The sequence below is a fragment of the Pelophylax lessonae genome (assembly GCF_965119305.1).
Source record: "Pelophylax lessonae genome assembly, chromosome: 10".
Classification (NCBI taxonomy): Eukaryota; Metazoa; Chordata; class Amphibia; order Anura; family Ranidae; genus Pelophylax; species Pelophylax lessonae.
This window is the reverse complement of record NC_138777.1, coordinates 54436915-54463244: the sequence shown is the minus strand read 5'-3', so window position 1 is coordinate 54463244 and position 26330 is coordinate 54436915. Positions and strand designations below refer to the sequence as shown.

The 26330-nt window shown below is 41.9% G+C and overlaps 1 protein-coding gene across 1 annotated transcript in view; it reads right to left on the bottom strand.

The window, feature by feature from the left end:
• The window catches only part of CSTF3 (cleavage stimulation factor subunit 3), a 125730-nt gene that overhangs the window by 13448 nt on the left and 85952 nt on the right, over positions 1-26330 (bottom strand). The window contains exons 8-16 of the mRNA XM_082270832.1: positions 22539-22665; positions 22368-22445; positions 21469-21631; positions 18033-18142; positions 17824-17940; positions 17415-17489; positions 14253-14396; positions 13633-13735; positions 13005-13074 (exon numbers count right to left, since the gene is read on the bottom strand). Of these exons, the coding sequence (XP_082126958.1) occupies positions 13005-13074; positions 13633-13735; positions 14253-14396; positions 17415-17489; positions 17824-17940; positions 18033-18142; positions 21469-21631; positions 22368-22445; positions 22539-22665 (987 nt within the window). The remainder of the gene's footprint in view (positions 1-13004; positions 13075-13632; positions 13736-14252; positions 14397-17414; positions 17490-17823; positions 17941-18032; positions 18143-21468; positions 21632-22367; positions 22446-22538; positions 22666-26330) is intronic.

Here is a 26330-nt window from a genome sequence, read left to right as displayed (position 1 = left end):
TCAACTTTGGTATTGTCTTAAGATATACTGGACACTCTTACAACTGTTTAAGCAGAGCAGACCAACTATTGGTGTGCTGAAGGTCGCGTAGACATCTGGAACTCTAGGCATGTGGAATGCTTCTGATCCTAAGTATCTGTGCTACAGTGGATATAAAAAATCTACACATCCTTGTTAAAATGTCAGATTTCTGTGATGTAAAAAAATGAGACAAAGATAAATCATCTCAGAACTTTTTCCACCTTTAATGTGACCTATAAACTGTACAACTTAACTGAAAAACAAACTGAAATATTTTAGGTGGAGGGAAATAAAAATAAAAAAACTAAAATAATATGGTTGCATAAGTGTGCACACCCTTAAACTAATAATTTGTTGAAGCACCTTTTAATTTTGTTAATCTTCTTCTGGTGAAGCTTCTCCCTTGTTGATTTGGATGTATGCTTTGGGTCGTTGTCATGCTGAAAGATGAAGTTCCTCTTCATATTCAGCTTTCTGGCAGAAGCCTGGAGGTTTTGTGCCAATATTGACTGATATTTGGAACTGTTTATAATTTCCTCTACCTTGACTAAGTCCCCTGTTCCAGCTGAAGAAAAATAGCCCCAAAGAAAGATGCTACCACCACCATGCTTCACTGTGGGTATGGTGTTCTTTTGGTGATGTGCAGTGTTGTTTTTGCGCCAAACATATCTTTTGAAATTATGGCTAACCTTGGTTTCATCAGACCATAAAACATTTTCCCACATGCTTTTGAGAGAATTCAGATATGTTTTTGAAAATTTAAGCCGGGCTTGGATATTTTCCTTTGTAAGAAAAGGCTTCCATCTTGCCACTGTACCCCATAGCCCAGACATATGAAGAATACGAGAGATTGTTGTCACATGTACCACACAGCCAGTACTTGCCAGCTCGCAGCTGCTTTAATGTTGCTGTAGGCCTCTTGGCAGCCTCCCTGACCAGTTTTCTTCTCGCCTTTTCATCAATTTTGGAGGGACGTCCAGTTCTTGGTAATGTCACTGTTGTGCCATATTTTCTCCACTTGATGACTGTCTTCACTGTGTTCAATGGTATAACTAATGCCTTGGAAATTCTTTTGTACCCTTCTTCTGATTGATCCCTTTTAACAAGGAGATCCCTCTGATGCTTTGGAAGCTCTCTGTGGACCATGGCTTTTGCTGTAGGATGCGACTAAGAAAATGCCGGGAAAGACCTAGTAGAACAGCTGAACCCCATTTGGGGTAAATCGGAGGCACTTTAAATTATGGCAGGTGTGTACTGACTCCTATTTAACACGAGTTTAAATGTGATTGCTTAATTCTCAACACAGCTACATCCCCAGTTATAAGAAGGTGTGCACATTTCTCCGATGGCGAGTGGACTCAGCCTCAACGCCGGTAACGCTGCGGGCTATGTGAGTCTCATGTGGAAAAAAGAGAAGTCAATGCTTATACTCTTGTGTGTTGTGATGTATTACTATTCACTATGTTATTGCTGGTTTACCCCTGTTCCAGCTTCCTTAGGCCAGGTTAGGGCCGTATCCATACTCACCTCACCAGGGACATGGTATATCACCCTTAAGTGCTTTTGTACTGCCACATACAGCCAGTGGCTTACCCTCTCCCCTCCCGCCACCTTATCAATCCATATTGTAAGGTCTCTTCCTTATGATCCCCCTTAATCTCCGGATAGTCTCCTGGAATGTCAAGGGCCTTCGATCGCCTAATAAGCGCATGGCTATCCTTAGGCAGTTAAAGCGTCTCAAAGCCGACATCGCCATGTTGCAGGAAACCCACCTTTCCTCAGCCGATATCGAACGTATGCGCAAGCTTTGGGTGGGCCGAGTCTATGGCTCGACTGCGCCCAAAGGTAAAGCTGGTGTTCTCATATTGATACATAAACGCCTTACACATGATTGCACCCCCCTATACACCGATGACCAGGGCAGGATACAGGTCCTTAAATTATCCCATGGCCCTAAGGACATCATCCTGTCCAACGTGTATGCCCCCACACCTCCGACGCACGCCTTCTTCCATACCCTCACGGGCGTACTGGCCCCATACGCCCACCTCCCCCTGTTGGTTGGTGGCGACTTCAACGTGGTCATGAACCCTACAGAAGATAGGTCACTGAAGTCACCTGCAGGTGTCCCCCATGCCCATTCCTCAGGCATTACGCTGTCGGCGTTTGCTGACAGTCTTCATTTGACTGATGTGTGGCGCCTAGCGCACCCCACAGACAAAGAATATACCTTCTATTCCTCCCCCCATGGCACGTTTTCACGCATAGATTATTTCCTTTGCACCGCACCCATCCTTCCTACGCTGCACGACCCTTCAATCTCCGATTTGGTAATCTCTGACCACTCCCCCCTTTTGGTCGACCTGTCCTTGTCAGAATCGCCCTCTGCCCGTACACCCTGGAGATTTCCGTCTTATCTTGCTAATAACGCTGACATCTTGTCGATCCTGACCCGCACCTGGGAAGAATTCCTGCGTGATAATGAATCTCACTCATCTGACCCTGTCTTGCTGTGGGAGACCGGAAAAGCTGTCCTTAGGGGCAGAATCATCGCTTTTGCATCGGCATACAAGCGGACTGCGGAGACTAAATATCAGACCGCTAGCGCCAACTTGCGCTCTGCCCATTCCGAACTCCTGCAGCAAGATACTCCTGCCCGCAGAGCCCGCTGGAAGGAAGCTAAGCGATGCTTTGATGAGTGGGCAATGGCACACGAACAATTCCATCGCTCTGTCCAAGATCTCCAATACCATAAGTACGGCAATAAGTCTGGCAAACTTCTGGCCCGTTTGTGCAGAGGCCCCTTCACTCCAACCCATATCACCTCCCTCAAAGACCAGTCGGGGGCATTAATTGACACCCCGAAAGGGATTAACTCTGTCATGCAGCAATTTTATGCTAAGCTATATGGCCCTGATCCGATAAATGTCGAGGAAGCCAATAAATTTCTAGAGGAGGTTCATCTTCCACGGATAACGTCAGATCAATTGTCTGCCCTGAATGCGCCCCTCACCACTGAGGAGGTAATGTCTTTCGTTGCATCCCTATCCCCTGGCAAGGCCCCCGGACCGGACGGGTACACGTCCGAGTTTTACAAGCTGACCAAATCCTTGCTTACCCCCACGTTGACTAATGTCTTTCAACATATCATGGATGGAGGGAGGTACATGCCCACGGGCTCGCAGGCTTTCATAAAGCTCATCCCGAAACCTGGAAAGGTTGCTACGGAGCCGGGCTCCTATCGCCCGATTTCACTCATCAACCTAGATGCTAAACTTTTATCGAAAATTATAGCCTCCAGATTGGCCGTGGTCATGCCATCTCTCCTCCATCCATCCCAGGCGGGTTTTACCAAGGGGCGCTCTGCGACGTCTAACATTCGCAAGGTCCTGGCAGTATTGGCGCAAGCACGAGCCGACCCCTCTAACAACTATGCCATTATCACGTTGGATGCCGAAAAGGCATTCGACAATGTTAGTTTTCAGTGGCTACGCCTGGCCCTCCAAAAATTCGGCTTCTCAGGCCCCTTCCTCCACCTCATATCGGCGATGTATGCATCCCCTACGGCTAATGTTGTAACCTCTAATATTATATCAGAACCCATCCCCCTGCACAAGGGGACCAGGCAGGGCTGCCCCCTCTCCCCACTATTGTTCAATTTAGCTTTAGAACCCCTCTCCAGACACTTGTCCTTCACTTCCCCCCTGAAGGGCATTCGGATTGGTCGAGAGGAAATTAAATCTACCCTATTCGCAGATGATATTCTATTGTTCACCTCCGACCCGGAACGAGACATGCACCATGTCAAGGATATATTCGATAGATTTAAATTGTGCTCAGGTCTGCGAATCAACTACACGAAGAGTGAAATACTTCCTCTCGGCCAACTGCGCTCTCTGGGGTGGACCTCGAAATCCCCCTTTGCCATTGCCAAAACCAGTATTAAGTACTTGGGTATTCATATAGGTAAATCACCCGACTCCCTGTACCAATTAAACTATACCCCATTGATAGCGAAACTGGCTGTAGAACTAGATAATTGGGTCTCCCTTCCGTTGTCTCTCCTAGGCAGGTGTCACCTCTATAAAATGGTCACGTTCCCTAAAGTGTTATACCTCATGCAGACACTTCCACTGCTTATTAAACACACTGACATTAACACCTTACACAAATCCCTTTCCAGGTTCTTGTGGAAAACCAAAAGGTCAAGGATCTCTCTCCCCAAACTATACCCCCCCAAGTCACTTGGGGGCGCAAACCTACCCGATATTAGACTGTACAATTTATCTTGCCTGTTGAGAGTGGGTATGGATTGGCTAAAGGGGTCTTCTAGGTTCTCAAATTTTTCTTTGGAATCACAAATCCCGGTCCCTTTTTCCCTAGCAGGGCTCCTGCATAGCAAACTAAAGGATCTTCCCCCGGATCTCAGGTCAAATATCTTGTTCCGAGATACTCTTGTGGCTTGGAGGGAGATTAGGAAAAAGTTGGGTCTGCCGCAGTACATATCCCAACATCTCCCTATAGCGGGAAACCCGTCCCTGTGCTCAATGGAACTGGAAAGCGTCTACTCCACCTGGGCCCAGGAAGGACTAAGGACTTTTGCTCAATTATTTGACTCGAAGACGGGTGCACCTCTCCCCTTCGAAGACCTGCAACACCTGTATAAACTCCCTGTTCACCATTTCCTACATATACGTCAGGTCACCTCCCATGCCATGGCTTTGTGCAGGGACAGATCAAAGCGATTCCTGCCTTCCATCTTGGATACCATCCTATCTGTGGAACATTCTAAACTCGTCTACCGTCCTCTTCAGGCCACAATACTGGACACACGACCGGACTTCACCAAATCTTCATGGGACAAGGCCCTGAATATTACTGGCTCCAAGCGGCTCTTGATAGCGGGGTATATCACCACATGTGCCTTCAACACTAACGAATTTTGGAGGGAGCAGCAATTGAAAATACTCCACCATGCCTACTCTCCTTTCTCGTCCTCTCCCCTGCATATTCCATTCCAAGGATGCTCCTGGTGCTCAGCGCACCGCCCTACGTTACACCACCGGCTGTGGAGTTGCCCGATTGTGTCTTCCTTCTGGAACAGTGTGGAACTTCTGATACATAGGGTCACGGGCCTCCAACCCACGAAAAATCCCCTTCCACTGTTGTTTGGACTTTTGGACAATAACCCTCCGCTTGCTTATGTCACACATGATAAAACCCAGGCGTCTATACTGCTTGCCCATAAAGCCTGGATCTCTACGTGACTAATGCTTGCCCGTAGGACTATTCTCAGACACTGGATATCCCCCTCCCCACCCACTGTGAAAGAGCTACAATCGGACTTGGATAGCCTGCTTACCAAGGATCGTCTGGACCTGTCTGTGTTCAAGTCCAACCAAATTAAGTTCTGGAGGAAATGGCAGGCGTACTTGGTCCTTTTCCACCCGAACACTTCTCCACCTCCATTTACCTTAGAGGCTGATACGGCTCACTAGAATACTCCCTTGACTCCCACTTCTCTCCCCCCCCCCCCTCCTCCTGGATTATGTAGATGGTTTCAATTACCCTATACTATTACTACCTGCTGAAAGATCATCTAGCCTTGTCCTTGTTTCCCCCCTTTTTTCACCCCTCTGGCTGTAGTTGGTCATCAAACATATGTGATATACCTAGATAACTCTTTGATACTGATATGTCTGCTAACCTGATCACCCCTCCCTCCTTTCCTTACCCCCCATGTTCCTCCTCCTTCCTTTCCCTCTCTTCCAGTTCTACTGCTATACCCCGCTTGTTCCCTCTCCCCGCAGGGCATTCACTCTGCTCTCGCCTCTCCCACTCCCCCCCCCTCCCCCCTTCCCTCCCTCCCTTCTCTCTTGGCTGACATTAGTTATGGTCTCTTGACACCTCGGTTCATTTGCTTTGATTTCAGTTGTATGGGCCATTACTCCACCCACTGTATACCACACATGTTCTACTGTGTTACTTTTACACTCGTGTTTTTGAGTGGAATGTTGTATAATTTGTAAATTGCTGAAAAATCAATAAATATTTCTTTAAAAAAAAAAGAAGGTGTGCAAACTTATGAAACTACATTATTGAACTTTTTTTTTACTTCCCCACTTAAAGATTTCAGTTTGTTTTTCAATTGAGTTGTACAGTTTATCGGTCTCATTTTATTACATCACAGAAACCTGACATTTTAACTGGGGTGTGTAGACTTTTTATAACCAATGTATATATCTTTCATATATTGTAAACTCTGGGGTCCATTTACTAAAGCCAAATAGACTGTGCCCTTGCAAGTGCAGTTGCATTAATTTTCCCCAGAGCTTAGTGAATGTGGTGAAGCTTCACTTAGCAAAGAAAACCCAATCAGGTACAAGAAAATAAAATAAAAAAACAAAATTTTTGCTTGCACATGACTGGAAACTGGAGTTTCACCACATTCACCATACTCTGGGGAATATTAGTGCAATTGCACAGTATATTTGCCTTTAGTAAATCAACTCCTATAAAAAGAGAAAATAACCGCGCTAAAGTGAATAATATAAAAAGAGCAGCGACTTCAAGTGCGACCACACCCTCAGATAATGTATAGAAAAATAAGCCGCGCTGCGTGAAGTGGGTAAACAAAAAATTAATGTCCAAACAAAAATCAATGACCCATATAACAACTTGATTGACGCTGAAAACATAGATCACACTCCACGGTCTCTGTAGGAAATGTGCTTACCGCAGGGCTTGACAAATTTTCCTGAAATCTAGGAGCCAGCTAAAAAAGTTAGGAGCCAGTTTTTTTTTTTTTTAAACTAACAACCAAGCTTTATTTAATAAAACGGATACTAAATTTACACATAAATACGACTAGAACCCCACTCTCCTCTAGCACAATTGGATGAAAACAGACTGTCTGTCTCTTTCCATCCGATGCCATCTGATCCGATCCATCCGTCTGCTTTTGGTGGACAGGATCAGATGGCGGCAGATTACTGCTCCATAGAGGAGAATCAAGGGTCCGATCAGGTCTGCCTGAAAAACTGACAGGCGGACCTGATCAGACAGCCTGTGTGAAAGGGGCCTTCGGCTGTGGCATGGCGACGAGAAAAAAAAAAAAGGAGATAGATATATATATATATATATATATATATATATATATATATATATATATATATATATATAGAGAGATATATATATAGATATATATATATATTTATATAGATATATATTTATATATATATTTTTTTTTTTAATAATTGGAAAAAAAAGAATTTTTTTTTATTTTTTTAATAATTAAAAAAAAAGAAAAAAATATATATATTTTTTTTACATTTAAAAAATAAATTAAATAATAATAACCACACTCCCTGTCAAAGGTAACTAACTGGACAGGGAGATGGTAATGAATGAATTGAGAACAAAAAGGCAGTGGAAACAGTCATTACTCCCGGCCTCCACAAGAGGGCGCCAGTTCCCCATTGGAAGCCTGTCATCTCAAGTAGGCCGAAAAGCCGGGGCCTCGATTTTCGGACGGCCCGGAAGTCCGTGCACTCCGTGCGCGGAAGTCCGGGCAAAAATGACAGGACACCTTCTGCAGGGCACCCCCAGGCGCCAGGTCGCTAATTCTAGTCGCAAATGCGACCTGGCGCCCGGGGATTGTCGAGCCCTGGCTTACCGGATAACCACTAAAAATATGCAAATTCATATGCTGAGATATAGTCACAGATCCGGGAGATGGGAGTTGTCAGAGTCCTCAGCGAATAACGTGAATAATATGCAAAAGAAAAAACTTACATAGTGTGATACCGTAATTTAAATAAAATTTCCACCACCAATAAGGAATCCCTATCAATCGTGCAGCAGCTCACCAAATGAATAATGAGTAAAACGTGAATAGTCCAGTGTAAGAAGAGGAATGTGGAACAAACCACCACCAATTGTGAAGCCTCTTACCGAAAAAATAAGTCAAATGAGCAAATAGATAGATCCAGATCGCCAAGAAACCAGAAACGTCACTCAAAAGCCCTATTAGCCTCTTAAAAGATGACAAATAATCCAAGCAGTAGATCTAATAACGCTTGCCCATCATGCATGAAGCTCCGGGACCAACAGCATCAATGGTGTTGACTGGAAACTCAGTGCCTCTCCATTGGTGGGCAGTTGTGGTGTTATTAACCCCTTCATTAGTGGCCAGCGGCAGTGTTATGTTCCCCTTGGTAATGCAGCATGAAGGGTTTAAAGGCCAAGTTCACCTTTTTTCTTTTGCTAAATTCCAGCTCCCCTATGTACCAATTATACCATTAATTTAAAGATTTCTTTAAATTTGAGAACATTGTTCTCAAATTTAAAGAAATCTTTAAATTAATGGTATAATTGGTACATAGGGGAGCTGGAATTTAGCAAAAGAAAAAAGGTGAACTTGGCCTTTAAACCCTTCATGCTGCATTACCAAGGGGAACATAACACTGCCGCTGGCCACTAATGAAGGGGTTAATAACACCACAACTGCCCACCAATGGAGAGGCACTGAGTTTCCAGTCAACACCATTGATGCTGTTGGTCCCGGAGCTTCATGCATGATGGGCAAGCGTTATTAGATCTACTGCTTGGATTATTTGTCATCTGGTAAGAGGCTAATAGGGCTTTTGAGTGACGTTTCTGGTTTCTTGGCGATCTGGATCTATCTATTTGCTCATTTGACTTATTTTTTCGGTAAGAGGCTTCACAATTGGTGGTGGTTTGTTCCACATTCCTCTTCTTACACTGGACTATTCACGTTTTACTCATTATTCATTTGGTGAGCTGCTGCACGATTGATAGGGATTCCTTATTGGTGGTGGAAATTTTATTTAAATTACGGTATCACACTATGTAAGTTTTTTCTTTTGCATATTATTCACGTTATTCGCTGAGGACTCTGACAACTCCCATCTCCCGGATCTGTGACTATATCTCAGCATATGAATTTGCATATTTTTAGTGGTTATCCGGTAAGCACATTTCCTACAGAGACCGTGGAGTGTGATCTATGTTTTCAGCGTCAATCAAGTTGTTATATGGGACATTGATTTTTGTTTGGACATTAATTTTTTGTTTACCCACTTCACGCAGCGCGGCTTATTTTTCTATACAAATCAACTCCTATGACTTCTTTGCTGTTGTAAACATTTATTCTGACAACTCAGGAAGGACACCACCATTTTTGATTTATTTGACTGATGAATACATTTTTAATGTAATGTATAAATATAAAAACCAAAAAGAAAAAACTGTTTATAAATGAAAGAAGGCGCTAGTAAAAAAGGAGACAAATTTGTACCAAGTGGCGTGCTGTATATAAGTGGCCACATAACAATACATCCTATGCAACATCTTTCTGTGATAGAATGATAGCAAAGGGATGGAGGGAATGATGCCCAAATACAAAAAAGGTCCCAATACTAACACTATGGGTTTATTTACCAAAACTGAAGAGTGCAAAATCTGGAGCAGTTGTGCATGGTAGCGAATCAGCTTCTAACTTCAACTTACTAAATTAAGCTTTGAAAAAAAAAAAACAACAACTTGGAAGCTGATTGGTTTCTGTGTGGAGCTGCACCAGTTTTTGCACTCTCTAGTTTATGTAAATCATGTGTGTTATCTTCTACTGAACGATTGCAACAATACAGATCCACACACCTTCTTCACCTGTGATACTGTAGAAAGGACAATAAACCAAGCCAGGACACTTTACTCTGTATGAACTCCCAAGACAGCATAATGTAACAACCCCTTTGAGTAATGAAGAAGTGAGCATCCCAGTCTAGGAGGAGAATTCACAAACTACTGGGAAGGGTAGCAGTTTTGTGCTTGTTCCTTCATACAAAGTGAAGTGTTCTGGTCAGTTTGCAGTGCTGTCAGATCCTGTGTTCTTGGGGTTCTGTTAGTGCAAAACTAAGCATTTAAAGTTTTTTTTTTCTGTTAGGCTCCTTTCACACACTCCGTCCGTTGGACGGAGTCCGCTTTTCTCAGAGGGGGATCGAGCCGCCGATCCCCCGCTGAGCAGGAGGATGACAGCTGTGTCTCTGCGCTGTGTGCGGAGACACAGCTGACAGTTCCCCATGCATCTCTATGGGGGAAATCGGATGGGAACGGACCGTCAGTCCGTTCTCACCCGATCCCATCCGATCCGCTGGACGGATGGAAAATAGGGTTTCCATCCATCCAGATTTGACGGATCGAATCGGGTGTCAGCGGACATGTCTCCGCTGACATCCGATCCCCCATAGAGATGCATGGGGGGACCGTTCAGATCCGCCAAAAAAAGGTCCGCCTGTGTGAAAGGGGCCTTAAATAAAAGATTCATCTGCCCTATTCAGTGCACCTATGGTTTGCTTTGTTTACAGAGAACCCCTGGGTACTAAGTCCACAAATGTTAGTGCGTTGCTGAATTACTTCAGGGACAAACTGTCTAAATGGGAGGTAAATGTGTTTCTATCTTTTGTTAGTTTGGATTTTACTGTTAAAAAAAAAAAAAAGTGGTAATAGCAACGGACACAAATACATATACATAAAAAAACATCTGAATGAGGATGGCATCGGAATACACAGAGAAAACCAGATGCATCAGGAATTTATGTGCGGTCATCAACAACAGGCATGTCAAATTAAAATGAGATATACATAGCATATCCAAAAAAAAACAAGCTATATCGCTGCAACTCTTGGATGAAAAGGCAAGTGGAGGCGTCAGAGTGCAACATGTCATGACAACATATAGGGGTACAGATAGACCAACAAAGGCATTATGTTTCTTTGTTGTTTATAGCCAAAAATTAGAAAGGATAGTGGAATCATATTATCTGGGTAGGTTGCAGTAAACCATACAAACGGTACGCAGCCTTTCTTCAAGCATGTGGAGAACATATCAGCTTCCATGCAGACCTTTCTTTTGGTGAATGGTCAAATTGAATGCATAAGACTTTAGTCCCTCAGGGTGGGCTATGTCCAGAGTGCTTGGTAAAATAAGAGAAATGCTTGTGTTGGTGGACTGCAGTATTTTGTAGGTGGAGAAAGCAATTAGAGTGCGAATGATATATTGTAACTACAACAATAAAACAGATTTTATCATGGATACAAGAGCTCTCTAATTGCCTGCTCCATACGAAAAATACACCAACACCAGGTACCTCTGCAGTGGACCTTTCTTAGTACATTACAAAAAAAGGCTACATTGTTTTAAGAGTAGATAAGCTTTGCATTATATTGCATGTTAAATATCGACTTACTAAACAAACAGTAATATAATGAAAGGGCATAGTGTAACAGGAAAGTTGGAAAATTCGGACTTAGGGCTGCCAGAAAGGAGTAAACTGGACGACATGTGACCCAAATGCCACCAGATTGACATTCCTCATCTAGTGGAATAAGTGGTGAAAAGGAGGTAAGCTAAATGATGGTGTACATTGTCAGAGACATTGGCAGATCAGCCACTCAAAGAAGTATTTTATATGGCAAAAGTCTATCAAATGTTGCTGTCCCTTCAAATAAGTGCAATCAATGACCTATAATCACAAAAAACAAACTAAAAGATGGCACTCACAAATCATACGTACATTACATTAAAGTTACATTACACCAGCATGAGTAACCATAATTCCATGAGAAGTGTCATTCTACAGATAAATACCATATTCTAAATACACACACGCACACACACACACACACACACACACACACACACATAGCATCACCAGCCCCAATAGCAAGTCAAATGGGACCCGGAAGTGACGAATCCCGATCCAACGTAAGTTTCACTGTGAATGGCGTCTTCAGGAAGTGACGATCTGGCTTCAGCGTGGAGACATGATGCTCGACGTGTAGCCGGACCCTCCTGTTCCTCTGGTGTTTTCTTTTGCTGAGTCCATAAATTGGATCGTCAATTCCTGAAGACGCCAATCACGGTGAAACATACAACGGAGCGTGGATTCCTCACTTCCGGGTCCCGTGTGACTTCCTATCTGGGCTGGTGGTGAGAACGAGGCATGGACCGCATGCCAGCGCCCGAGGAGCATATGTTATCCGAACATGCTGTATGCACCAGTGGCGGTTATAGGCACATTTACATGTGAGTGCAAAACTATTATTTTATCCTTTTATTCCATCAAATAAACATACTAGTCTATGAAATATTTTATTATGTCTCTTGTGGAGTCATTTTTCTCTATCCTTATCTTGCACTAACGGAGAAAATGAGTGGAGAGGTGGCAACTAAGGAATTCAGCAATCTTTGACCTTTCTGTAAAAAGGGGTCAAACACCTCTGGCGAGCTTACACCGAGCACTTGAGCACGAGTGGTGAAGACCAAAAACGATATCCCCATATTGAAGCACTTATTTTGTGTTGGGATTGCCACAATGGACTTTTTTGCACAATTTATTTGTTATTCACTATATGATTATATTTACAATATGGTATTAATCAGTAGAATGACATTTCTTATGGATTTATGGTTAATCATGCTGGTGTAATGTAACTATAATGCCATGTACATATTTGTGAGTGCCATGTTTTAGTTTGTTTTTAAAAAACTGCAATAATGTTAAAGTACTGTATATGTGAACCCTTACCTTGAAAAACAACCCATTTGTGTACATAAATTATATATATATATATATATATATATATATATATATATATAAATAATAAAAAGTGATCCCAGCCTCTGCTCTCAGCTGCAAAAGGGGCTTAGCGAGGTGGGGGTGGAGAAACAGCAGGATACTGATCTTCACAGTGAATAGCTGTGCACAAGGCTATTGGAGGACAGGCAGGCTGTTCTAGCACCGCCAGAAAGCTGACCATGCTGAGATGCACACGCACTCGTGCCCAGCGTTGTCATTTTGAAATAGGAAAGCAAGAGGACTGGCAGTAACACGAGATATTTCAAATAATATGAAATGTTGCGGTACTTTAAGATTTCTATAGAAAAACATAATTTTACATACCCAGATTTCTCAGGTGGCAGACTCCCCGATGTTAAAACACGTTCAAATAATACCCTTGTGTTGTTGTCCTCTGAGAAAACAAAAATACAACATACATTCAGCCAAGGCTGTACGTTGATGGTTTCGTTGTACTGTATGGCTGAGTAATGGGGACAGACTACGGGTGGATACAGACAGGTGCATTCTCACCATAAACAAAGGACAGTTAGAGAATTGCCTGTCCATGCTGTACAATGCTACTCATGTCAAGTTCAATGATGGTTGCCTGGCAATACAGAATCCCTGAATGTTTATTTCTGTGAGTAATACCAGGTATGTCCGACAGTCCAGCTTCCAGGGGCAGCAGCCAAGTATGGTATATGCATAGTTATATTGGTCCAAGCAATATCCATACCTGGAATTTCTCTATCTAATTAAACCCACAAAATAACAAATGCAATAATAAAAGGTTTTAGTGTAGGTAAATAGTACGTACTGTATACAAAAACAGGTCTACACATTAGACCAAAATGAAGAATGCCTGAGGAGGCTGAAGGAAGGACATAAGAATTTTGTGGCAATAAAAAGGGGTAAGTCCCTCTAAATGAGGGGCCATTGGGAGCTATGATAGAATACCTAGAAAACTTACCATTGAGGTGAGATAAGTAATCAATATATGCTAGAACATATTCAGGTATGTCTCCATATTTCTTCAATCCTAACTCAAAGATCTTGAAGGCCACAGATGTGTCCTAAAAAGAAAGAGTTGCTTTTTACATTTTCTGAACATGCTCTAAAGATGTGAGTAGGTTGTACCTGGGTAATAATTGCAAGTGTCAGCTTCCTAGCACTGAGCTTGCACAAACACCGCAAGCTACATGAAGAAAAGCATCAATAAGAGGTTAAGTCTGTCAGAATAAAGCAAAGAAATACAGCTCGTGCTTATATTAGTTTAAAAAAAAAAATCTCTGACAAAAAAACAAAAAATAAAATACAGCTTGAACAAACTGGCAGGCAGACACATCAGTTGCAGCACTGACTTACAACCAGCTATCCCGTTATGGTTCCTACGGTTCACAAAACTTTAACACAAAAACACATGCAATTTTAATTTTCAAATGACTCAGTTGAAAAGAACTGTCACTTTTTCTTAATATGTATCTTTATCCTGGTGTGTGTTATATTTGCACATTTAACCGGTTACATTTTATTTGTTTCTCACAGTTTTCCATGAAAATGAAAAAGACACAGCACCCTGAATCTTCTTACCTTACTACAATAATACTCCATTAAGGCTGCTGTGACGTATACATGATGGCGGGTCCGAATATCTTCTCTTGCTTTTTTGAAGATCAGGCGCCCAGCTTTGATGCCCTCTGCCCGCCTAGCAAACTTCATGTACTGAATATAAACCTGATCAAACATATCTGACAATCAGACTGCTGAACACATAATGACATTACACAGAAATAAATGTTATTTAAAATATCTCTCCTTTTTGACAACTTTCTTATAACCAATCACTGTCACAAATAGCAATGCAAAATGAGCACTGGAATCTACTTTGATCAAGAACTGCAAATGTAGATCGTTTAAAGATCAAAACAAAATCAAATGAATAGAAACTTTAAAATATAAATGTATTTTTTTGACATAGGGGGTGACTCATCGCAAAGGAGTACACAATTAGGGTCATTGCATAAAGAAAACACTTCAGAATAACCCTTCTAATGTAAACCTGTCATTATGTCTTGTAGGCTGTACTGTGAGGATGTCATTACATTGACAAGTGCACAACAATGTACTGAATGTTACATAGTTAGTCAGTTTGACAAAAGAGACAAGTCCATCTAGTTCCACCAAAAAAAAAAAAAAAATGAAATAATGTTGCGCCAGGGTGCCCTCCTGACATGTAAGAAGAGACCCATGAAAGAGAAGTCTTGTATGACAATCTACTTCAGTAGTGTCCCATGTAGTAAAAGCTGGTGTTGGAACCACACAGTTAGGGTCCTTTCACACGGTCCGCATTCCATTGCGGACTGTGCTCTGCTCAGCGGGGATCGATCTGCCGATCCCCGCTGAGCTGGCGGATGACAGCTCCGTCTCCACACTGTATGCAGAGAGGGAGGTGTCAGAGCCCCGCTGCTCTCTATGGGGAATCGGATGAGAGCGGAACGCCTGTCCGCTCTCATCCGATCCAATCCCCAGGACGGATGGAAAATAGGGTTTCCATCTGTCCGGATTTCATGGACAGGATCGGATGCGGATGGCAGCGGGTGTCAGCGGAGGTGTCTCTGCTGACATCCGCTGCCCCATAGGGATGCATGGAGGATCCGATCAGATCCGCCTAAAAAACTGACAGGCGGATCTGATCGGACCGCCCGTGTGAAAGGACCCTTACACTTATTTTCTATGGAGTTTTTGGTACTTCAACAAAAAATGTGGAAAACTAAAGCTAAAAAACAGCAAACCATTCAACTAAATTTAAAGAAATATCTTTTTTTTTTTTTTTCATTTTACTATGAAGGGTTTTTCCTGTCTCAACATACCTTCCTTATTTGCTATCAGAAAGTAGCAATTCTGCACCCCAGCAACTAACTCTTTTGAAAACAATGGGTATGAGTTTACTGACATTGACACTGTGTTCACTTCAATCATCCAATCATGTACAAGAATAGATCCTGTTTTTCTGTGCACATGATTGAATAAACAAAGTGAACACAGCTTTGCCTTATTTACTAACCTCAGTGAACATTTACTTTGCTAGGTGAACGGTTTCAGCTTTTTAGTTATTCAACCCCACAGTGTCTGTTCCTGTCTCTCCCACTCAATGAAAGTCCAGCTTAGATAAAAAGTTCAGCTTCACTGACTTGAGATTTATTTCTGCTTCTCACCTCACCATCTAAGAGCCGGTTCACACTTCTGCGTGTGCCGGGTTCGCATGTCATGTCGGAGCGCACTGCTCCGACATGACATGCGATCAGCTGTGCGGTGCGAGTTTAGCCATACAGCAAAGCATACACCCGCAGCAAAGACGCACAGGAGGCATTTTTGCTGCCGCATCAGGATCGGATCGCACAGCGGTTCACACTTGTGCGATCCGATCCGATCCTGTGCGAACTGCACGATCGCACTGCGATATGCGATCAAACTGGGGGTGTCGTTAAGATTACATTGACACCCCCAGCGGATCGCATATGGCAGTGTGAACTGCCGGGGGTGCGTGTGCGATGCGGGAACAGGCTGCGAATTCGCAGCCTTCCCGCATCGCAATAGTGTGAACCGAGCCTTAGTGTGACATGAGAAGTGGCTGCATACAGCAGTGTTAATTTTGGCAGCAAATTTCAATTTAGTTTCAGTCTTAGTCTTAGGACTAAAATGGCATTTTAGTTTTAGTCCCATTTTAGTCTTCTGCAGGTATTTTAGTTTTAGTTGTATTTAGTCGACTAAAACTCCAGTACATTTTAGTCAACTAAAACGCCCTACATTTTAGTCGACTAAAACTCATTTTAGTCATCTATAATCTAATGGGTGTAGTTCAATTGTAATTTGTAATGCATTATTTAAGCATTTCTCTACAATTTCCAAACTCATTATATACTACTGCTGGTCCTGGAGTGAAAAATCTAATATTTTATTATTTATGGTACTAAGCTTTGAGCATGCACCAGTGTTAATTTTGGCAGCAAATTTCGATTTAGTTTTAGTTATAGTCTTTTGACTAAAATGCCATTTTAGTTTTAGTCGTATTTTAGTCATCTGAATTGTTTTAGTTTTAGTCGTATTTTAGTCCACTAAAATTGTGTTAATTTAGTCGACGAAAACGTTTTAGTCGACGAAATTAACACTGGCATACAGGAGCAAAAACACAGGTAATATTTTGTTACTAAGGCCCTTTCACACGATCGGACTGATCGGGTTCACCTGTCCGTTTTTCAGGCGGACCTGTTCAGGCCACCCATTGTCCTCTAGGGGGAGGAGGAAGTCAGCAACATGTGTCCGCTGACATCTGATCCGTCAAAATCTGCTGAAAACAGACGTATGGCAATACAATTGCAATCCGTCCAGCGGATCGGATGAAAACAAACAGCCGGTTTGTTTTCATCCGATCCGACCCGCTGGGTAGATGGCAAATGTATCACCATACATCTGTTTTCTCCCCATAGAGGAGAGCGGGACTCTGCACAGTGAGGGGAGACGGACCTGTCACCCGCCTGCTCAGCGGAGCCCGTTAAAACGGATCTGCCCCATATGAAAGAGGCCTAAGGCCCATAGGACCACCCTCAAATCATAAGTCGTTTCAAAGAAATTGTTGATGTCTTTCTAATATGAAGAAATGGTATGTTTTTGTTTTTTCTTGCATACAAAGAATATTTAACAGAGTTTTCCTTTCGTATGATTAAACATTGAAAAACAGTGTTAAAAACTTACCAAGGTAGGATCAATGTCCTCTATTTCAAGAAGTCTTTTATATATACAGTGAGTCCTATCATATTTCATACGGCTCTGCAATGCATACAAGGATGAATTACGTATAACATTTTGGACTATACAATAAGACAGACAATCATGCAAGGCCAGGATTATAAGATATATACCCCAATCTTAAATATCGCAAATGCTGTATGATTTCAAGTAACACAAAGCTGTGTATTGATACATGATGACAAATATTTTTTACTATTATCTATAGATTTCCTCCACCCCACCCCCATCACTCCAGCATTTTTTCTGCATACTGGTATGCAGGCAGCTGTATCTTCCCTTAATGAAAAACATGCTATAAGACTGCGTTACTAGAGAATTAAGTTAGGAATTCTGCTTTAATTGAAAAACACACCTCTTCGTAGTCGGCATAGGCAAAATACAGCAGCATATTCTTCTTAAGCAAGGTGCTAATTGCACGTTCATAAATACTGGCAGCTTCATCGCTGAACAGTTTGGCGTTGTTCATATCCTGTTATGAAAGTAAAAATCGATTCAATAAACCAAAAACACTTCAATATTATCTTACAGTCTAAGGTAAATGCAATATTTAAAAGGACAAACCCCTTTCTCGGCCAGCAGCTTACTGGACTGTTCCAGATACTGTGCAGCTTCATACCATATGTCTGGATGGTGCCCCAGCACCAGAAGGCACTGCTCATAGGCAAACATGACTGAAAGAGAAGACATTGAACTTCAGCCGAAATATCATATTGGTTCACAAAAGATTGCTAGGCAAAAACATTGACTAAATAATATTATTCTCTTTAAAGGTGTGTTACAAACACACATCCATACAGTTCAAATCCAGTTCCAGCTAATGCTTAGTAAACAATACAATACGAGAAGCACAAAGCAGCAGTTTAGACAAAACACAAATTTATGTTAAGTCCTCGTTTGTCATTTCAAAATCGCATTAAAGTCGCACCCTATTTTCGGCAATGGAACCGTTCACTGTGACCTGCATTGACTCCTGTTAAATGAAGTTGCAAGCCGCAATGAAATCAGAAATCCAAATCGCACTGATCTGTGGCTTTGAAATTGTGCTGAAGTAGCGTGATTTCAAAGCCGCACTGGTGTGAACCAGATGTTAAGGTACAATACTTAAACAGGAGAAACACGTTCTCCAGTCCAAACTTATGACTCTACATTGAACTTATGTTGAGTGTGCTGACGATGTAATCTGCAATAGTAACACAAGCCTGCTTTACAAGGTTAGAAAACAGGGCCCTCTACTTCTAACAGCATGAAACATAGATTTAGCAGCTATTCCTGATAACGTCTACAGACAACACCCTGGATCAGGATATGGGTGTAGTTTACCCCCCAGGCCATTTCTGACACTTTTTGTTTACATGTAACAATCAGTATTTTTTGCTAGAAAATTTCTTAGAACCCCCAAACATTATACATTTTTTTAAAGCAGAGGCCCTAGAGAATAAACTATATATCACATGGTATTTGCCCTGTGGTTTTTCAAACGCAATTAAAAAACAATTTTAATGCAAAAAACACATTTTTTTTTTTGTAAAGTATAAAAGATGATGTTATGCTGAGTAAACAAATACTAAACATGTCATGATTTAAGTCGGGAGGAAGAAGAGAGGAGATGTTGCTGGAACTGGCAGCAGAGGAGTGATACCGGAGGGATTTACATTATTGTAGATCCATTGGTCCATCCATCTCTGAGGTTCATCTGTCCCTTGGGTAACTCCAGAAGGGGACATACTGTGTTGAAGAATTACTGGTTCAACCACTTCTAAGGCCCATTAACCTTCTGGTTCTGGTGAGTGGATCCCCACAAGGGGTTTTTCGAGGCACCTTCCACTGTGTGGAGCACCATAGCACCATTTGACTTCAGCACTTTAGCGAGAATGGCTGCACCTGGCATTAGATTGTTTACATAATTGGAATTGCCATATTTTGGACTTTTCTCACCACCTTTTGCACTTTAGCACCATTTATTGTATTATATTCGAATAAGCGCCATTGCACTTTATGCACTATCCATAGGAGACGCTTTAAATGCTTATACAGGTTATCACTTTATATTAACACAGGAGGTCTAGTGCTGGAATTACTGCCTATGATCGGACATTCTCGGTGATACCATCTCACATGCGAGTACGTCGCTGGTCAGCAAGTGGTTAATTTCTGATTATTTGCAAGTGCAATAAGTTGCTAAATTCTACACCTAGAAACCAAATATTGCAGCGCTGCTCTAAATAATAAAATAGTGTCTCTGTGCAACTTAATACATATACTGTGCAAAATACGCCAAAATTTGAGCAAGTAAATAGCAGTGTGCAAATATTGCAATATAAACTAATATTTCTCTATATCCTCGTGCATGAATTGTGCAAAATAAGCCAAAGTTTGTGCAAATAATGTGCAAATACAAAACAATATATTCAGTCCTTTCATAAATATCAAAGAGTCCATAAAGTGGTGTCCATCAGGTGCAAAAAAGTGCTTCTGTGCTTCTCTAATACACACGGATTGGGGTGCTCCCCCTGTGGTTAACTACTTACCACAACTCGTTGGTATATGAGCATATACTGGAAATCCTATACTGTAGTCACCGCCTCTTTCCGTTTCCAGTATATGCTCATATACCAACGAGTTGTGGTAAGTAGTTAACCACAGGGGGAGCACCCCAATCCGTGTGTATTAGAGAAGCACAGAAGCACTTTTTCTGCACCTGACGGACACCACTTTATGGACTCTTTGATATTTATGAAAGGACTGAATATATTGTTTTGTATTTGCACATTATTTGCACAAACTTTGGCTTATTTTGCACAATTCATGCACGAGGATATACAGAAATATTAGTTTATATTGCAATATTTGCACATTGCTATTTACTTGCACAAATTTTGGCGTATTTTGCACAGTATATGTATTAAGTTGCACAGAGACACTATTTTATTATTTAGAGCAGCGCTGCAACATTTGGTTTCTATCACTTTAAAGGCACTAGCACTTTAACTTGCAGAAAGCAGCCACTGATTATTTAAATTTAATTAACACACGCACAAAACGTACATAAGCGCGAGGATATATCGTTATAAATTCTACACCTGACTGCCTGTCTGCACTATTCTTCTTTTTCACTTTCCAGTGAAGTCCGAGTATGGACCTCAAGGTAAACACCAAGGGTAACCAATTGGGAAACTGCCAGGGCAATAAGTAGTGAAATTTTGATAGGAACATCAGAAGAAAAAAGGAATGGTTTAAAAAAAAAAAAAAAAAAACATCTTCAAAGAAAAAGAGGTCCAAGGACATGAGCAAAAATAAATAAATAAATGGAGTATGATTAAATGTGTGGGGTTGTTTGAGCATGCACTAGGGGTATCCCTGACAAACTTATTTGTCCAATCACCTGAAGGTAGCCTGCATATAACCCATGGTCTATGGCAGCGATGGCTAACCTTGGCACTCCAGATGTTATGGAACTACATTTCCCATGATGCTCATCTACACGAGCATCATGGAAAATGTAGTTCCAAAACATCTGGGGTGCCGAGTTTCGCCACCCCTGGTCTATGGTGTCCTGTACTGTGCAATTAAAACAAAAGTTTTTAGTTAGACTGATCTTGTTCTGCTGCCATAACAGAAAAAGGCTACCTTTATTTCCAATAACTGGGTGGAAATTTACGAGTTTATTATCCCACATCTTAAGTATTGCAATGAGAATCTCGGTGCCATGCAAGAGACTGACTGTTACCTTGGTTCAGGGGGCTCTATACTGGCTTTCAAGAACCTTGCTGACTGGTGCCCAACCAGACAAAAAGGCCTTTCCACTAGATGCCCCCCCCCCCCTGCAGTTTTATTGGTTGGCATGTAGAATCCTCTCTCATGTACATAGATACAACCATATAAAGGTGTTGTAATCATATCGAGGGCCCATAAAAAGTTTATATAATAAAAAGATGTTTGTGATCATTTCTGAATGAATGCAGACAACCACTTTTAAATACTATTTCTTTTATAGTACCTCTTTTTGTTATGAGGGTCTGGTCTTCTGTTCGGAGAGGGTTACTCTTTTCCCACTGTATATATTTTTTCCACATCTCTACCTGTTGAGCTTCCTGAGGAGTGTTCTGTGGGGGCACGGAGGGAGCATTGCGATCCAAGCCTTTCATCACTGTCTCGTATTCCTTTATAGAAGAAAACAAATAAAAACTATACTAAATCAGTTTTCTTGATAGTAAATGTTAAACACTATCCACAGAACTACATATAGCAATCATCTGATCTTTCATAAGCAAATAAAAACTGACTGGTACTCTGTACCTATAAAAAAACAAAAAGGTGCCTGTAAAGAAAAGACTTGCCAATTATCCCCACTTGCCTGTACCTTCTATTAATACTGCCTTGATGACCTACACTGGCTGAAATATCCGAAAGATTTGATACAGTTTTGGGTGTGTAAGATGCCTGGTCCCCCTCTGTGCTCTGTGGTTCCTTTCTCCAGCCCCTACATCACCACTGTGTGCCTTAATGACATAAGGGCCTGAGGAAGCAACTGCAGCGCAGTTGGGGAATCAGGCATTCTACACTTTTGGAACTGTAAAATGCTAAAGATTGTTCAGACAACACAGATTGGCAGCGGGAAGGTTAATCTCCTTTTTTCAGGCAAGCCTTGGATTTTGGTTTTTAAAATAATGACAGAATCACTATAAACACAAACCCAACTCATTACAAGACTCATTTGCACATCTATAAGGTTGTATAACTCAGACATAAGATGAGACAGAGTAAACCCCCCTTTGTCAAAGGAACCTCTGTAGCCCTGCCCTATTTTCCCTATGGAATGTTACTATGCTAGTCACACTGAAGAAGCGGTTTTGATGCAATACATATGTCAGCCATGACTGACAGGATTGGACTCACCTTAGCCACTCTCCTGGCATTCATATAATCTCTACTCCGATCTTCGATCATTTTCTTTGCAAGATGAACGTTAATACCCTGAAGACAGCATGCAGAATGTTAGAGTTACATCAGGTGCTCAACATCTTAAAACGGACAAATACTATCCTGAGATGTGACTGCACAGCTTACCTCTTCGTACTTGTTATAATCTCTCCAGAGTTGTTCGATGTTAATCATTGGATTGACACAACCTCGCTGGTAGACCCTGCGAACAGCTGTGATTCTTTGGTTTTCTGCATAAGATCCCACAGCTTCCCTGGTTGACAAGAAACCAAAACACCTCACTATATATTAAAAAATATCACTCAAAATTTATATTCAGACTGATCCAACAAAGCACATAATGGCTCTGTGCAAGTGGGAGGCGGACAAAGAACAAGCAGGGTTCCATCAAAGCTTTAGAAAGCCAAGCAAATATCAGTAAAACTCTAATCACATATTCAATGGTACATAAACTTTTTTCTATGGAGAGCTAGCAGGTTTCTTTATTGCAAGGGAAGTAGTGGCAGTAATTTCAGCACACAGATTTTCTGCACCTAACCTCCAACATCCACATTAAACCTTATAATTAAATTTATACTTTGACCGCGATATATTATCATATGATACCCTATATGGCCAAAAGTTAGTGGACACCCATCACTCCTACAGTGGATATAAAAAGTCGACACACCCCGGTTAAAATGTCAGGTTTCTGTGATGTAAAAAAAAAAAAAAAAAAAAAGGAGACAAGGATAAATATTTTCAGAACTTTTTCCACCTTTAATGTGACCTATAAACTGTACAACTTAATGGCTTAGCCATTCCAAATCTTTAATCTTCTGGAGAAGCCATTACTTTGGTGATCTGGATATATGCTTTGGGTAGTTGTCATGCTGCAAGATTAATTTTTTCTTCATGAACAGCTTTCTAGCAGAAGCCTGAAGGTTTTTTGCCAAAACTGACTGGTATATAAAATGGTTCATAATTCCCACTACCTTGACTAAGGCCCCTGTTCCAACTGAAGAAAAACAGCCCCAAAGCATGATGCTGCCACCACCATGCTTCACTGTGGGTATGGTGTTCTTTTGGTGATGTGCAGTGTTGTTTTTGTGCCAAACATACCTTTTGGAATTATGGCCAAAACGTTCAATCTTGGTTTCATCCGACTAGAACACATTTTCCCACTTGCTTTTGGGAGACTTCAGATGTGTTTTTGCTCATTTTAGCCAGGCTTGGATGTTTTTCTTTGTAAGAAAAGGCTTCCATTTTGCCACTCTACCCCATAGCCCAGACATATGAAGAATACAGGAGATTGTTGTCCTGTGTACTACACAGCCAGTACTTGCCAGCTTGCAGCCCCTTTAATGTTGCTGTAAGCCTCTTGGCAGCTTCCCTGACCAGTTTCCTTCTCGCCTTGTCATACATTTTGGAGGGACGTCCAGTTCTTGGTAATGTCACTGTTGTGCCATATTTTCTCCACTTGATGTCGACTGTCTTCACTGTGTTCCATGGTATATCTAATGCCTTATAAATTCACAACCTGACCTTACAAATGCGTTTTTTGTCGGGGTCACAAATTCCCACAAGCACATTCTAACATTTTGTGAAAAGCCTTCCCAGCAAAATAAATGCTGTTTTGGCTAAGATGCGTGGAAAACGACATATTACATGACCATGGTTTTGCAATGGTGAAAAAGATATTTTCTCTAATGTTCATTGGCGGACACAGCTCCAGACTTTTCTTAGCCATTGGTTATGCTGCCCCCTACAGGAGTAGGACACTAGGCAGGAAAAAGCTTTACCACGCCTATGGGGCAGTCCCAGGGTGTATACTCCCGATTCCTGCTGTGGGCATTCAGTTTTGTTGCAAGCAGTGCCAGAAGAAAAATAACCCAACTCAATAGAGGGGTGGGTGCTGTGTCCGTCAATGAACATCAGAGAAAAGGATTTTATGGTAAATCAAAAATCCAATTTTCTCTTTTTTTCATTGACTGACACAGCTCCAGAATCATCTTGACCATTGGGACGTCCCAAAGCAGCGTCAAACATAAGGGATTGGAAAAAAAAAGAGCCGAAAAAATTACCAAAGGCTAAACCTAGCCAACCAGTTAACATGGAGTTCAACCAGGAACAACTGGAGCTCACCTAAAAATAATACACCCTCAAAGAGGACCAGGTCCACTCAAACAGCGGCCTGCAAAACTTCACAGCCAAAAGCAGCATCAACAGATGCCAACCAGTGTTAATTTTGGCAGCAAATTTCAATTTAGTTTTAGTCTTAGTCTTAGGACTAAAATGGCATTTTAGTTTTAGTCCCATTTTAGTCTTCTGCCAGTGTTTTAGTTTTAGTCGTATTTAGTCGACTAAAACTCCAGTATATTTTAGTCGACTAAAACGCCCTACATTTTAGTTGACTAAAACTCATTTTAGTCATCTATAATCAAATGGGTGTAGTTCAATTGTAATTTGTAATGCATTATTTAAGCATTTCTCTACAATTTCCAAACTCATTATATACTACTGCTGGTCCTGGAGTGAAAAATCTAATATGTTATTATTTATGCTTTGAGCATGCACCAGTGTTAATTTTTGGCAGCAAATTTCGATTTAGTTTTAGTTATAGTCTTTTGACTAAAATGCCATTTTAGTTTTAGTCGTATTTTAGTCATCTGAATTGTGTTAGTCGACGAAAACGTTTTAGTCGGTTTTAGTCGACGAAATTAACACTGATGCCAACACATCTACTTTGTAATATTTTGTGAAAGTGTGCACAAATGACCGCCTTGCAAACCTGCATCACTGATGCCTGATGGCGGAAGGCCAAGGAGGCACTATGCGCCCGCGTAGAATGCGCCTTAACAGGGAAAGGAGGAACCGGACCCTTGATTGAATAGACCTGCACTACTGTCTCTCTGATCCATCTGGAAATGGTCACGGCAGACGTGGCCAACCCCTTGCGAGGTCCATCCGCAAGGACAAAAAGCGAGTCTCATTTCCAAAACCATTCGGTTGCCGCCAGGTACATACACCCTGATTCCCCGAACCACATCCAGAAAATGCAAGGATATCTCCTTAGGATGCTTAGGCTTAGGACACAGGGAAGGCAGGCAACACAATGTCTTCATTCAGAGGGAAACCAGAGACAACCTCCGGAAGGAATGACTGACAAAGGCGAAGCATCACTTTATCTCTGTGAACCACCAAAAAAGTTTAACAACAAGAAAAAGCTGCCAGCTCGGACACCCTGCATGCAGAAGTAATCGCCACCAAGAAGGCTACCTTCTGGGACAATGTAAGCAGAAGAATCTCACAAATATTTTCAAAAGGCGGCTTCTGAAGAACCGAAAGAACCAAACTGAGGCCCCGGAGGCAGCGGAGACCGCACAGGCAGAGCCAAGTGGCGAACCCCCTGAATAAAGGTGTGAACCAAGGTATGCGTAGCCAAAGGACGTTGAAAGAAAAATCGACAAGGCTGAAACCTGGTCCTTGGTGGTACCCAGGGCCTGGCGCTGTTCCACACCTCTTTGGAACGCCAAAATTCGAGCTACCGAAAAGGAACGGGGAGAAACCCCTAGAGACTAACACCACCCAATATACGACTTCCAGACGCAATGGTAAATCTTTCAATAGCGTGGGAATTACCGAGGCAGACAACCCCCTATCCTTCAGCACCTGGCTTTCAACAGCCAAGCCGTTAAAGCCAGCAACTAAAGCTCTGCCTTGATCCTTCATAGAAGTCTCAGCAGAAGTTTGAGAGGTGGAAAAGTGTATATATCAGACGGTACTGCCCCCAAGGAGCCACAAGTTTGTCCGTGGCGTCGGCTAGAGGATCCCGACACCTTGCCACGAATCTCTGCACCTTCCTGTTGAGATGAGAGGCCAACAGGTCCACCTTGGAGACCACCGGAGACACAGCTGATGAAACCCCTCCGGATGAAG